Source organism: Astyanax mexicanus, chromosome 18, assembly GCF_023375975.1.
Source record: "Astyanax mexicanus isolate ESR-SI-001 chromosome 18, AstMex3_surface, whole genome shotgun sequence".
Taxonomy (NCBI): domain Eukaryota; kingdom Metazoa; phylum Chordata; class Actinopteri; order Characiformes; family Acestrorhamphidae; genus Astyanax; species Astyanax mexicanus.
In genome coordinates this window covers 45,987,991-46,003,887 of record NC_064425.1, presented here as the reverse complement: position 1 = coordinate 46,003,887, position 15,897 = coordinate 45,987,991, and the positions used below count along the sequence as shown (strand labels likewise).

General features: G+C 40.8%; 1 protein-coding gene across 2 annotated transcripts in view; it reads left to right on the top strand.

Annotated features, from left to right (window-relative positions):
* The window catches only part of stard13b (StAR-related lipid transfer (START) domain containing 13b), an 80,083-nt gene that overhangs the window by 8,810 nt on the left and 55,376 nt on the right, over positions 1-15,897 (top strand). Inside the window, exons 3-5 of one of the 2 annotated variants that reach the window (XM_049466936.1) lie at positions 3,097-3,267; positions 5,060-5,182; positions 12,154-12,184. In XM_049466936.1, coding sequence (XP_049322893.1) covers positions 3,097-3,267; positions 5,060-5,182; positions 12,154-12,184 — 325 coding nt within the window. The remainder of the gene's footprint in view (positions 1-3,096; positions 3,268-5,059; positions 5,183-12,153; positions 12,185-15,897) is intronic. The other variant, XM_049466937.1, reaches the window with a different exon arrangement.

Here is a 15,897-nt window from a genome sequence, read left to right as displayed (position 1 = left end):
CTTCTCCATCTGAACTCCAACAGCCTATAAATATAAATATATATCTGCCCTCTGATACACGATTACCAAACCAGCTGACCTTTATAACACTTTTCCTTCAACCAAATTTAACCATATCCAACCATATTCAAACACATCCAATCAGATCCAATCAGATCCAATCAGATCCAGCACCCAGTTCTAAATCAGTATCTGAAGTTCTGAGATGTTGCTCCTCTTAAATCCACCACAGAATCACTGATTGGTGTCGATAAGTGAGACTTTTCCACCTTAAATCAGCAGCATGTGACCCAGTTAAACACAGGCTGGTAACAGTGTCTGTGTTCCTGTGTTTTATTGGCTGTGTTCTGCGGTTCTCCGGAGGTTCCTGGTGATCTCAGTGGGTGGTATATCGGTGGCCGGCTGCCCGGTGCGCTGCCACAGCCCCACACTTAACTCCTCATTAGCATGTGAAAGAGGAAGCGCTGGGTCTCCGATGTGGCCAATTTGCAGTGATACAGTTATGGCCTGTCTCTCTCTCTGAAGATAACAATGATGGCTTGATCTGGAGCGTTGACTCATGCCAGCACAGTTGCCTTGGTGAGGCTGTTTTTCTCTGGATGGACAGAAACTGAATAACGAGTGGAAATGAATTGAAGCTTCTGTCTCGACTCACAGAGGAAAGAGCAAGTCTGGAATTCCTCTCATTCCGAGAAAAGAACGGAAAAACACATTCCCAAAAACATTTACAGCTGATTTGTTTTAGATTTGTTTCTTGTTTTGGCTACAGTGTGTGGAAAAGTGTGAATATGTTGCGTAACCAAACATTATAACCAGCTGCTTATGATTAATTAGAGTTACTGAGCTGTTCCAAGATCAGCCTGGAGTAGAAAATGATTACATTTTTTTTTATTTTAGCTAACAATTCTTCAAAAAAACTGTTATTTACCAATGGGATGAGATACGTTCAATAAGTAAACTGGCATAAATATGTAAAGATCATCTAAAAATATAAAATATCACATATTTCAATTTTAAAGTAATTTCTCTAGACAATATATAATTGTGAGCAGCGTCACATTTAAGAGTAAAAAACATCACATTTTTTAATGAATAAGCAGGTATATAAAATTCCCTGCATTTCTGAGTGAGAGGGACTCTCTCTCTGGATCTTCTGATTGACACTGATTGCTGTTGGTAAAGTGTGGGTCTGGGATCAGTCGGGGACGTGGAGGTTTAGCCAGTAAAAACACGTCCTTTCTTTTGTGAAAGTCAAGAGGCTTGTTGGTGAATCTCAGCAGGACAGACTGACGCTGATCCTGACGGGGGACGACTCTGACCCCCTTCACCAGCTCTGACCCGGGACCATCCCGAGACTCCAGCCAGACACTTTCTCCTGCAGGAGGTCAGGAGTTTAACCCCTGAGAGTCTGTTCCTCTTCAGATCCCACCATCCAATCACATCCAATCACAAGATTAGAAAACACTAATCACTGAAGAAACTGATTTTAGATGATAGAACCAAAAACTGAAGGTCTTTTAATTCTTCTATAACAATTGTTTATTATTTTAGTAATCAATAAAAGTCAGTCAATGCATTTCTATCAGTGTTAATTTGTTGTATACTGTATATGGTTTCAAAGTACAAGTAAAGTAATACATCTAAATCAATTAAAATGATTTTTAAATCAATTATAATGCACTGAGTCTGTCTCACATGGTGAAATGTATTTCTTTTTATTATTTAACACTTTTATCAGTATCAGGTTTCAACAAATACGCAAAGTTTTCATATCGTATTTGTAGCAGAATTGAAATAAATGTATTGTTGAATCCTACTCTGAAGTAAAGTGATATTTCAGTCAGTCCTGATGAGTTAAGTCTGTCTCACATGGTGAGGTGTGTGGTTTATTAATTCAGCAACATTATCAGATTGAGTATTGATCAATATGCTGAGATTATCAGAACTGATGGATCGGATCGGAGCGTCCGTGATGTGCAGTGTAGTAAAGATGTGTCTTTCATTGGGTTCCATAACTGTGTTTTTCACTCACTCTTTCTCTAAACGTAACCCTGCTTTAGGATCTGAGCTGGTGATGTTCTCAGCATGACGGCACTGCTGTGGAATTTACAGCTCTTATAGTTTCTCCAGCCTCGTCTTCCTCAGATCAGCTCAGATCAGCTCAGCTGCTCCAACAACTGCTCTCTGCTGAGACACCCGTCAATAGCAGGATTGTGTTTGGATGAGAGAAAGAGAGCATTGATGGGCAGAGAGGTCTTTACCTCGGGGCTCAACACAGAGCACAGAGCTCAGACCCCCCCAAATCCCCCCCTCCCTCAAAAACACCCCTCAACCCCCCCCAAACCCCCCAAACCCCCTAACCCTCCCCAAAACAAATAGCAGGAAACTCTCAGAAGTTCTGCTGCAGCTCGTCTTCAGCAGCAGAGCTTTTCTCTGAGGGGGAGGGGGGGGGGTGACTGTGGGTGGGTGGTGTGTGTGTGGGTGAGGGGGTGGGGGGGTGCTTCCGCCTCTGATTTACAGCCCTGAACTCCTCAAATTCCCAAACACAAGTGATGAGTCTGTGCTGGACGGGCTGTTCTATTTATACCGTGTGTTATGGACGTTGGGGGGGTGGATGACGGGACAGTGAAGGGGGGGTGATCCTCAGGGTGATCAGATCATCCAGAGTTTGTTTTGGTCCAGAAGGTAAAAGAGACTCACGTTTCTCTGCAGAGTCGCTAAAACACTGATTATCTCATTAAAACACTGATTATCTCATTAAAACACTGATTATCTCATTAAAACACTGATTATCTCACTATTATTTCACTACAGAACTTTGAGTTTAATCAGGATACAGAAGTTTGACTTTTAAATTTATGAATTTTCTGCTCACAGGATTCAAGCTAAGAAAACCAGTAGAAGAGTCCATGGTGGAATTTATCAAAAACATCAAAACATTAAAATAGTGCCAAACAGGAAAATAGTGAATAAATTAAAGATGGTGTGGCCCGGTCCACCTGTATTTAGTTTTATATGCGTCCTGATCCTGTGAGACGTTCTGATGTTCTGAAGCTGAATCCGATGAATCCTGAAGTTCTGACTGTGTTCCTGCAGGACTCTCCTCTGGTCCTGCTGTCCCCCTGGTCTGAGTCCATGACCCAGCTGATGAGAAGACTGGATCAGCTTAACCTGGATATAGAGGAAGCTCTGAGCGCTGGCTCCTCCCCCTCAGACACGCCCTGCACCCCTCGCAGAAACACAGCCAATCAAAAAGCTTTTCAGCAGGTGAGCTGATTATAAACACGGCGTTCGCTGGATTTACTGTTCATAAAAACGCTTTTCACTGAAATCTGCTACCAGCGTTTCCCGGCTCTGCTTTCAGATTCCTGTAGAGGAATGTGATCATTTCAGGCATTTCTGTGTAAATTACATTTTTGAATTACATTAGTGGTTTACCCTGAGATGGGGGAACTCCAGCATGTGAACATTACTCACTTATATCAAGAATTTAACCCCTTAAATCCACATTTTAATGTATGTTTTAATATTAAAACCTGCTGAAAATAATTCAATATCTAAAAAAAGATTCAGTACAGAAAATGATTATGTACTCTACTATACATTTCATTTATTTATTAATATAAAATATATAAATAATTCAATAGCCATATTACTTTACCAATTTCCAAGGAAAACCGTGACCTGAGATCATTTGTGGGTCGTCACACATTATTGAGTTATTTATACTCTACTGTACCAAAGCACGATATATAATACTTTATCAGCATAAAGCATCAGTGTAAAGAGTGTAAAACTATGTAAGGCACATCCCGTGAGTAAACATTACGATCTATGAAGAAATTAAAGTGAAGAATGCTGAAGAATATCCAGCATTCCTGTCTGATACACTACACTCCCGGGTCAGTGTGTGGAAGGTCATGCTTGCCTGAACTCTAATCGATTATTAGAGCGGTATGAAGTTCAGAAATCCAGCTGGATTAAACCCGCTCTGCTCGACAGGTGTTTCACTCCAGCTGAGTTTTATCAGAAGAAAACTGAGTAAATCAGCGGTTCAGACTCAGACGTGCTGCAATGTTCTCCACATACTTTATACACTTTCTCTTTGCGACATCAGCGGCTGGAGAGGTTTCATAACTCCTGCACCATGAAATGAGTCTGTTATTGATACTGGGCTCATGGGAACGTGTCTGGAGGGCAGGGCTGAGGGAGATGTTTGATGCAGTGGATCACAGTGTGGAAGAAAGCTGCTTTTTCAGAGCGTCTCTTCCTGAACCGTTGCATGCAGACACACGGCGTCCGTTTTACGATGAGCCAGACCGCCATCGGCTGATAAGTTACGGTCTGGTAGGGACTGTACTGGACTGGTGGGACTGAGGACAGAGGGTCATTGTGCTGGGAGTTTACCACTGGGAACTTTCAATGCTGGTTCTAAAAAACGGCTTATTGAAGCCTGTAACCCCCCCCTCCTCCCCTCCTCCCCATTCATAACTAGAGTTCAGGGAAGGAGACAAGGCCTTTGGTTCTTCCCCATGAGTCCGAAACAGCGCCTGCTCCTCAATTGGACCTCTGTTGGTCTGTTTGTGTCATTTTGTCCGTTTGAGACGGTTGAAGAGACACACGTCTCTCAGACTCTTCTGAACAGACGCTTCCCGTTTCTGGAACTTCACATAACCAACTTTAACAAGCAGCAGCAGCCCTCCTCCTCCTCCTCCACGGTTCCTCAGAGGTATCTTATGTCAGGGTAGGAGAGATCTTACTCAGCTCAGTGTTGATGAAGATCTTTTATCTGATCATCAGCAGTCTGTCTGCAATCTTCTCCTTTTTATCTGTAATCAAATCTGTAGCTTCTATCAGTCTCTCGTTCTCTCGTTCCCTCGCTGTTGACCTCAGCCCTGATTTCATCTTCCTCCAGAAGTCGTCTCCAGAGATCTTCTGTGAAACGCTGTGTGTGTGTGTTGGTTGTGTGTGAGTTGTATGTGTGTGTGTTGGTTGTATGTGTGTGTGTGTGTGTGTGTTGTGGTCTGTAGTGACTGTAGTGGTTCTGCTGTTGTTTCAGAGCTCAGCAGTGTGGAGGACAGGAGGAAACAGTCTGGTCGGAGGAGCAGGATGGAAGAATCTCAGTGATCTGCAGGGAATCTTCTCCTCCTCTGTGAGCAGGACACACCTCAAAACCACAGAGGTAAGAGGCTGAATTGAAGAGTGTTGATATTTGTTGTTTCTTATCAGCAGCATTTATCCCATAACTGTGGCCTACAGTCACTTATTTTATTGTTAATTAAGCTCATTTTATGTCAGAAATTATTTGTAGCTGAAGTGAGGCAATGATAATATTATATATACCAAAGATTATAACGGTTATACCATAAATTCCATAGATTGTAAGGCTGTTTAATAGTTTATGCTGCATTTGAGTTTGGTGATGATTTGCGTTATGGTAATTATCCATCTTGGTCTTGCTGGTTGAACAGTATAGATATGCTGGTCATGCTGGTCATGTCAGTAAGCTGGTTGAGCAGTTGTTCTTCTGTATATGGTTTGTTTTTGTTTGGGTTTAATGGTTTAGTTGGTCTTCAAACATGATCAACCTGACCAAACTAAACTATTAATATTACCAGTCTTGACCACACTGTTTGACCAGTATGACTAAGCTGTTTGACCATAACAAAACCACCAAACCAAGATTTTTGACCGAGTATTAAACGGCCAATGTGGTTTAAAGGCTGGTCAATCAGGCCTAAAATAACCTATACTGGTAAACTAGCTGAATAAACAGCTTTTGACCATCATAAATTGAATTAGTGTTGCTGGTCAGGTTGGTCGTCTGTAGACCAGCTTAACCATCAACCTCTAACAAAAACATTCCCTAGACTGTGTTCTTCAGTATTTCCCCTACATGTATCATGTGATCATGAATTATCATGAGTTAGCTCAGCTTTAGATGAGATGTGGAATGTTCTTCTGAACTAATTTTCTTCAGTATTAAACACAGAACAGAGACGAGTCCTGCACTTTGAGCATCATAGCTCTGTGAACTCTTCTTGAGTATAAACTTTATATAAACATGATCAGGACGTGCACTGTGAGCATGTGATGAGTTAGCGTAGCTTTGCTCTGAGCTTCATAATGAAAGCTTTAGATCTGAGAGCTCGGTTCAGACTGAAGCCGCTGGCTGAAGATGTGAGGGTGTCGTTCTCTGTCCTAAATAGATGTAATCTCCCAATTCCAAACAGGATTCCTCCTGACCCGGGATCAGGCTAATGAATTCAGAGTGACAGAACGCAGACTGGGTTCAGGCCGGGCGAGGCCATCAGAACCTCTCCAGACTCACTGCAGGGTTTTAATCGCTGTATCTCCTGTACTGTTTCTGTCAGCTGATGAGTGTCTGATCTCAGAGCTGCAGCAGTAAATCACATCTGGCTGAGAAAGGAAATGAGAAATATGTTTTAGAAAGAGCGCAGCTGCAGTATTGACTTCTGCTGGTTCAAATCATTCATTTTATTGATGTATTGTTTTATTTTGAGATGTAAACAAATAATACTATAATTAACTATAATACTATAATACTATAATTTATGCAGAAATATGGATTAAATCTCATAACTAACTCTCACTCACTTATACCTCCCTCCTCCTCACATTCTTCTGCTTCCTCTCTCTCCCTCTCTCTCTCTCTCTCTCTCTCTCTCTTTCTCTTTGACTTCTTCCTTTAAAGGAGAACTCTGGTGTGACATGCACTTGGGTTGTCATAAAACATGATAACAAGTACAAACTTTAGCAAAATAGCTCCACCTCTGTTCACCTCTGTGCACTTTTATAGTTCTCAGAGTCTTGTTTTGAATGTCAGAGCCTTAAGAATACATTAACAATTTCCCCTAAAAACATTTACTCAACAGATAAAGATGTTCAAACTTAAATTTAATCTCCCAAAAATGCAAAAGCATATGAGCAATTTAACTTGATTAACGGGATTATTTGTGGTTATTGTTGTGATTCATATGATTCCTTTTTATAATCACTCGACACTTTTAAATGTATTTTTAAATGCTGATTTGAAAGTCTTTTCTGTCTCTGTCACTTTGTCTTTGTGTCTCTCTCTTTCTGTCTCGCTCTGTCTCTCTCTGTCTCGCTCTGTCTCTCTCTGTCTCTGTCTCTCTGTCTCTCTCTCTGTCTCTCTGTCTTTCTGTCTCTCTGTCTCTCTCTCTCTGTCTCTCTGTCTTTCTGTCTCTCTCTGTCTCTCTGTCTTTCTGTCTCTCTGTCTCTCTCTGTCTCTCTGTCGTACTGCAGCTCCATGGACATTTAGTTTCAGGCCACCAAAGAATTGCAGCTCTTTTGTTGATGTTACATTCAGTGTCCCGCGTTGTCCTGCGGGAGGGAGCGGGGTAAAGGGGTTCAGGTCAGTAGCAGGACAGGGAGTTTACAGCTGTTTTTCTTCCAGTTCTTTTGTCAGTCTGTTTCATTTTTTATGTTCAGCGCTGAGCGGATTCTTAAAAAGGGCTTTAAAAGCTTCTCTCTTTCTCTGGAACGCTGTTCCCCAAAAACACTATCAGACGAGCAGCAGTGGGTCTGAATGAATCTGTGATATCTGTGGGAATTCTGTCCGTTTCCGTCCGGCTGCAGAAACAGAGCCAGATGTGTTTGTTTAATCTTGGCAGAGCTGAACAGCGCGGCACCGCTAGGTACGTTCTAGAGCCGGAGCCTGAGAACCACGGCTAAAGACTCCTGGCAGGGATTGGGAAGGTGTGTGTGTGTGTGTGTTTAAGTGTGTGTGTTTAAGTGGGTTGAAGTGTGTGTGTGTGTGTGTGTGTGAGTGTGTGAGTGTGAGAAGGAGTTTTGAAGAGGATAATTGGATTGGATGGAGTAATTCTCGCTTCTTTTTACTGTCCTGTTCTCTCAGGAGAGCCTGTATTTAACAGTTAGCAGTTAGCATGTAGCTAAAGACAGTTTCTAAATCTGTATCAGGGTCCTGTTTTACGGGCTGTTCTGGGTCCTGCTGACTCGTATTAAAGTGAGTTTTTCTCGGGCAGCTGGCCGGCGTCTCTCCGCTCTGAGACTCTCGCTCTCAGCCTCTCTGCAGGTGTTCTGTAAGAGTAGAAGCGAGAGCTAAACGTCTCAGCATGATGAAGACGGATTACGGAGCTCAGCGTAGCTCAGGGGCCTGGATTTGTTCTGCTCCAGTGAAGGTTGAGGCTCGGGGCCTCGGGGCCGTGAGCTCCTCCGCTCAGTACAGAACAGCGCTGGGTGGAGGGTCCAGTTGTTGGACTTTCTCTCGTTTTCTCTCTTTAGTCTCTGTCAGCTCTGATCCTCCTTCTGTTCTGTTCAGCTGATGGTAGAAGATAAGAAGCTGGTCTTGGTTTGGTTTCAGACTGAATGTTAGACTCAATATTTATGGTGTATAATTAGAATTGTTTCTTTTCGTGGTGTGTGGACGATGGGGAAGGGTAACTTGAGACGCCTGGGCTGAAGGTGTGGAAGGCTTTGTATGATGGAGATAAAAGCTAGATTTTCTGTCTAGGAAAGCAGATGGACAAAGAACATCTGGAAAACGTGACAGATTGAACGTTCTAAGATCTTTAACTGGAACGTTCAGAGAGCAGGGAAGGCAGGATTGAAGTGGTCCGTAAGGTTTACATACTTAAACCTGACCATCGTCAGATCACAAACAGAGCTGGGAATTATAAATCCAGGGTTCTGGTTTAAGGATTGGATGGTGCGCAGACTAGATTACATTATAGTTAATTACCGTCTCTCAGTGGAGTGATGCTCCGCCTCTCAGACTCAACTAGGCTAAATGTCTTTTGTTTGTCATAAAAATTTCATCTGTCTGTTTGAATTATCGTTACCTGAGAATTTTGGCCTATTTTTACCTGTAAACAGGTCTGGTATCACTGCAGGGTTCTGATGCTGAGGCAGGCTGAAGCAGGCGTGATGTTTTGGTGTAAATATTACACATTTCTGTTTGACTGAACTGTATAAGAACGTCTGTCAAACAGTAACTGAATCTGCTCTCAGCTTTTAACTCTGATCTTCCTCTTTATTTAGAGGAGAATCCTGGAGGTGAATCAGAGTGTTGACAGGTGAGATGATGAGTCAGTGGAGGATGTGCAGGATTACAGCACTATAACCCCGAACACAATGACGGCACTAAACATACACATATATATTACACATACACACCTACAGTACATCAATACACTATTTACACACTTCAGTCAGGATTATTAATAACTCCACCTCCCTGTTTTTTTTTTCAGTTCCACTGAGAATATAGCAGCAATGTGTAGTTCTGTTTCCTGTATACTGTTTAATTTTTCCTCCTTTCACTCTTTTCTTTAATATTCATTACTCACAGGACCTGACCTTTTTCTGAAATTTTGTTCCAAAAAGTTCTACTTTTGTCCCATTAGCCCACAAAATATTTACTCAAAGTTCTGGAGATCATCAGGATGTTAGTTGGTAAATGTGAGACGGGTGGTTGTGTTGTTTTTGGTCAGTATTGTTTTTTTTTTATCTTTTTCTTATTATTGAATCATTAACACTGATCTTAACTGAGGTGAGTGAGATCCTGCAGTTCTTTAAATGTTGTTCTGGGTTCTTTTTATGGATCTCCTGGATGAGTTCTTCATGCCCTTTTGGAGTAATTTCGGTCGGCCGGTCACTCCTGGGAAGGTTTACCAGTGTTCCATGTTTTCTCCATTAGTTAATAATAGTGAATCACTGTGGTTCTCTGGAGTCCCAAAGCTTTAGAAATGACTTTATAACCTTTTCCAGACTCATTTAAAAATAAAGGTTTTTGTGCGGAACCTTTTGTGTGAACGTTATCTCCAGTTTTCTTACAGAATCTGATTTTTTTTTGGTTCTGAAAGTGTATAAAAACATCTACAAAGCTTCAGTAAATGCAGGTCTGCTGGAGTGATAGATGATCCTGTTCTCCACCGTTCTGCTGGAGAAGAGTTCTGGCTCTGGGCCTGAAAACTGTCCTGATTTCACCACCAGGTTTCACACTTTCAGCTCAGGAGGAGCGAGAGCTAAACACTCACTGTCTCTTTAAACAGAGAAAGCTCATTCTGATCACTGAGCTCACAGAGCAGATCACACTCTTCCAGTTCATTTCACCTGCTGAGATCCTGACACTCAAATATTCAGCATCCTGCTGCCGTGTGGAGCTCCTGCTGCTGTTTCTGGTAGAAGATGACGAGACTGAGCATCGCTCTACACTGCAGATCAGCGTCCTGTAGCCTCGTCTCTACAGCACCTTCAGAACCTTCAGATCTCCTGTGGAAAGTTTCCGATTCCGATTCTGAGACCAGAGAGTCTTTTCATATCCTGTATCTTATTATATTTTAATTAAAATTAGTTTATATATGTTAAACAAACATTTTTTTTACTTTTTAGGCAAGTCGAGCTGCTAAATCTCAGATATTCTGTAGTTTTTTAATATAATACAAACTCTATAGTGTCTAATATGAGGTCTAGGTCAGCGTGGTGGAGGAATGTATTGTAAGTGTTTATGAGGATGAAGAGCAGATATATATATATATATATATATATATATTTATATATTATATATTTATATATTTATATATTATATATTTATATATCAGTGTGTTCTGCTGCAGTATGGAGGAGGTTCCTCAGGGGGAACATCTGGACTGGTTGGAACCTCTGGGGGGAAAATCTTTATACATTCCTCTCCTCCCCCGATAAACAGAACAAACACTGTATCTCTAAACTTCTTTATCTGTTTATTAATTAATTACTTTATTTTCTCTACTTAATTTTCATATTTTTATTTTTCTTCTTGGTCTTTTAAATTAATCCAACATTAAATTTGGTAGAATCATAAAACTAATTGTGTATTATTATGAGTAATGCTTTACAAACTTTACAAATGATCCTACAAACCCTTTCTGTTCATCACTATACAGTACTGTCTATTTTGCCAAATGTATTTGGACTCCAGCATTAACCTCAAGTTCTTGGACACAGCTCTATTAGCTAAATATATTTACATTTCACCATTTAGCCAAATAAATTTGGACCCAGGCTGAACGTTTGTGAACACAGTTTCTGTTGTTTTCTCTCTCGGTTCCCCGAGTGTAAAATAAACATGTGTGAGAATTTCCAGATATTATAAAGCTTTATAAAATCTTCCCTCTCGCTCTGGGTGAAGATGAGTGAAGCAGATCTGATCTGAGTCTCGCAGAACCCAAAACTCCAGAAACTCCAGAAACTCCAGAAACTGCATGAGAAAATCAGCCGTCAGCATATGGGAGAGTTATGTAACACAGACCTGAACTCAGAGTCTGCAGTGCAGTGAATAATGTGATCAGGGACAGACCAGCCTGCCAAATACAACACACACACACACACACACACACACACACATTAAACACACTCTATACACACACACACTATACACACACTATACACACTCTATACACACACACACTATACACACACTATACACACTCTATACACACACACTATACACACACTATACACACAGGCTCAGTGAATTACAAGGGGAAATCCAGACATCAGAAATATTTTCTGGGCTGTGGAGACTAGGAGAACACACAGGTTATAACTGGAGGCCACCTGAACATGAAGCGTGCATTATACAGCAACACGCCAAAAGTCACGGAACGAGAAGTATTATCATGTCCTGTAACTTTTCTCTTTACCACAAGACCTCTTTGCAGCAGTACTCTACACTGACCCACAACACAGCTTGTTTGAGATGTAGTGAAGTTAATTCTCTGTAGTGTGTTATTCTTTACTGTATTCAGGCTGCAGTTTATTACAGTAACACTGGCTTTATTATGGAGTTTAAAGGGAATACATGGCTAAATAAATGGCTCTGTGTTCAGTAAAGTGGTTCTTCATATACAGTGAGAACACTCTTATAAATGGTTCTCTGAGAAATGAGGGTATAAAAGGGTTATATACTATTTTACTTATACCTTATAACTTTAAAACAGCAACTTTATAATAGAAGGAAAAGCCAGTTTTACTTTGAATGGAAAACTGTGTAAAATAAGGTTTTATTCCAGGTCTTTTTGGAGCTGCTACTTTAGTAAATAATGATTTTAAATCACAGTACAGACAGAGGAACTTTACTGATGAGCACCGTTTTCCTCTTGTTTCCAGATGCCGGTGAAGAGGAAGCCTGGAGGAGCAGGTAGGAGCTGCTTATCTCTTTATTTACCTGCTGGATTTACTGAAGCTCTGGATCAGGATGATGTTCAGTTCATTTGCTTGATTTGGTGGATTAAGTTTTTCTTCACCTCCGTTTTCTATTAGAGCTTCAAAATCCCTCAGTGGTTACGCTCCCTTTATTGTGTTATCCACAACGCTACACCAGATCTACTGTAATTCCAGCTCCAACAGCTCTGGTGGCTCTGTTTCAGGCAGTGTGTGTGAGGGTTTGTTTCTGGGTGGTGTTGTTTCTGGGTGTTGTTGTTTCTGGGTGGTGTTGTTTCTGGGTGGTGTTGTTTCTGGATGTTGTTGTTTCTGGGTGGTGTTGGTTCTGGGTGGTGTTGTTTCTGGGTGGTGTTGTTTCTGGGTGGTGTTGTTTCTGGATGGTGTTGTTTCTGGGTGTTGTTGTTTCTGGGTGGTGTTGTTTCTGGGTGGTGTTGTTTCTGGATGTTGTTGTTTCTGGGTGGTGTTGTTTCTGGATGTTGTTGTTTCTGGGTGGTGTTGTTTCTGGGTGGTGTTGTTTCTGGATGTTGTTGTTTCTGGGTGGTGTTGTTTCTGGGTGGTGTTGTTTCTGGATGGTGTTGTTTCTGGGTGTTGTTGGTTATGGATGGTGTTGTTTCTGGGTGGTGTTGTTTCTGGGTGGTGTTGTTTCTGGATGGTGTTGTTTTTGGGTGGTGTTGTTTCTGGATGGTGTTGTTTTTGGGTGGTGTTGTTTCTGGATGGTGTTGTTTTTGGGTGGTGTTGTTTCTGGATGGTGTTGTTTTTGGGTGGTGTTGTTTCTGGATGGTGTTGTTTTTGGGTGGTGTTGTTTCTGGATGGTGTTGTTTTTGGGTGGTGTTGTTTCTGGATGGTGTTGTTTTTGGGTGGTGTTGTTTCTGGATGGTGTTGTTTCTGATGGAGGCGGGGAGAAAGTGAGGGATGGAGGCAGGTGGTTCTGGTCTGGTCTGTTGGAGAGTCTGCTCTGGTTTAAAGGTTTATTTGTGTGTTGAGTCGGCGGGGGCACGGTTAGAGTCGGGTGAGGTGGGGGGGTATTGGAGGTCCAGTCGGGTGGGGGTAAGTTGGGGGGGGCATGCAGGAGCATTGTTTCTGTTTCTGTTCTGGGGAGGTGAGGTATTTGGTGGGACGTGACCCACCGGGGCAGCTGGGATTCCAGTCTCTCAGGCTGTTTTCACGTGACCCGAGGCTCCGAGGCCGCGTGGCATTCAGATGCCTCTCACTTTCGGCCGCGGGTCACTCACGCTGTACCTGTGGGCTGAGGACCGCTGACTGCTGATCTGGAAACAGTAAATTCAGGCCTCATAACTGAAGCGTTCGGTTCAGTGAAGAAACAGAACAGGTTTAATATTAATAAATAAGATCTGTTTACAGTAATGTATGAAACATCATTAACTGCAATATGAGCTTAATTAATATAGAATTCAGCCTAAAATAATGCAATACAAATAGTACAAAAAATAATAATACAACAAATAATACAAAAAGTAAAAAATGAGATAAAATTAAAAAATTATATATATATATTTAATAAATATATTTTATTGTTCAAGTGGGTCAACATAGTGTTAAATAATTCCTGTGTGAAGGAATAACTGAACAATCTAAATACACAACTATGGAAATGAGTTTCTTGCTTTTTTGGTATATTTCTTAACTCTTCCTTTCCTGATGAGAGCCAGTTTCATCATAACGTTTCTGATGGTCTTACCTGCTTTTAAAATTCTTGAAATTGTTTGGATTGACTGATCTTCATCTCTTAAAGTAAATAAAGTGAATGTGAACTCTACCTCTTCACAACACAACTCCTGGGTGCTGATCAGATGTTTTTGGACTGAAGATGATTGGAGTAATTTGTTTCTCAGTGTTTGTTTTGGCGTGTGTGGAACAGTGAGGTCATATATATTAAAGGCGTGTATTTCTCCTGGCCTGATCTCGGTGCACGTCACACTCGGTTATGTTCAGCACCAACTACCCATGTGTTTTAAATTTAGCCGCTACGCTAATAGCAAAAAATAATGATGACGCCATAAAAGCAGCGCAGAACCGGCGGGTTTTCGACACACGAGGGATAAAATTCCCCTCTCATATTTTACTGCTGAGCCTCAGAGATGCATGATGTCACCGATCAGCTCGGCCAGATGGCAGAATAATAATCTGCTCATTACTGTGATTCTCCACAGAAACACACAACGCTGCTCCAGACCACAGAGTAACTGCAGCGCATTACCGTTTAACTACCGCCTCTAAAATCATAACATCTTATTTTATTTAATCCATTATAAATATAAATGTTATTTAGGGGTGAATGTTATGTAATTGATAAAGTGTGTCCATGAATTCAGGGGTGGAGACAGTAGAGTTACCTACTTCTGTTTTTTAACCCTTTAATCTTCCTTCTGAATGCCGTGGTTACGTCACTAAATAAATATAAACATGCTTTCATCTGCAGGCACTGTAAAAAAGAGTGAACTACAGCATAAATGTGTTTAAGTTTGATAAGATTAACTTTAATGTAAATTAATGTGTTAATGATGACAGTACTAAAGTACATGTTGTGCTGTTTGTAACTGTTTGTAAATGTAAAGAATAACAGGATTTTATTGGCTGTAACGTGTGAGTGTACTCATAGCTGCAAATAAACTCTACAGACTCGCTTCTGATTTTTCCAACTCTGCAGTCTGGCGTCTGCAGCAGCCCGAGCGAGCCGTCTCCTGCACCCAGCAGTGAGACAGGTCTGATAAACAGATGTCTCTCTGATCCCATAAAGGGGCATTAGGAGAGCGCCGGACCCCCGAGAGGAGAACAAACCAGACCCACAGCGCTTTCAGGATCCCTGAGAACACAGAGCCGCTGGATCTGCTCTAGAAAACCAGATTTTAGTGAAGTTTGTGTGTAGATTAAAAAAGGGGTGTTTTTTTCTAAATTGAGTTTAGCCAAAATATTTTATATTAAATTGAATACAGGTTTGTTTTTAGAGGACTGTAAATACTCAGTTTTGGCTAAATTCAGGTTTGTAAGTACATTTGCCAAAAAGCCTAATTTGCAGGTAAACATAATAAATTATTTTTAATTGACTGTGTAATTACACATTAATAAAACATGTAATAACAGTGAAACTACTGATGAAGTACACACTGTTAAAGATTAATTAAAGATTTAAAGGTTATGTAATTACACATGTTTATAAAGGACAGTTAGACATAGCGGAAGACTTTGTCTATCTTCCAAAAATTGTATTTGTGTGTAGCGTAGATTAAAATCAAACATGACTGAATTGTGTATTTTAGAGCCTAAAACAGTGATATGTATGTGTTGAGTAGTTTATAGAACTGCAGGTAAACTTTAGACTCTTTTCCCCTTTTTTTAAACTGTAAACCTCTAATGTCTGAATTACAACCAATACAAATTTAAATATCTAAAATTCAAAGTCTGTAATGTGAGAGTAGATTCCTTTTTTCACAAATATTCACTGATAAAGTAGACTGTTGATTTTTTAAGGGTTTTAGGAACAATCTTCAAATGTTTTTTAAGAAATGCTATATAATATTTCTAATGATGGAGATACGAGGTTAGTGCATACTTGAGTATATGTAAATGAGCTTTATTTAAATGAAATACTGAGTATATTAAGCTGTATGAATATTACTCTGGTGGTTTTAGGATCAGGTTATAAACTGAGGCTGGGGGTTTATGATAATG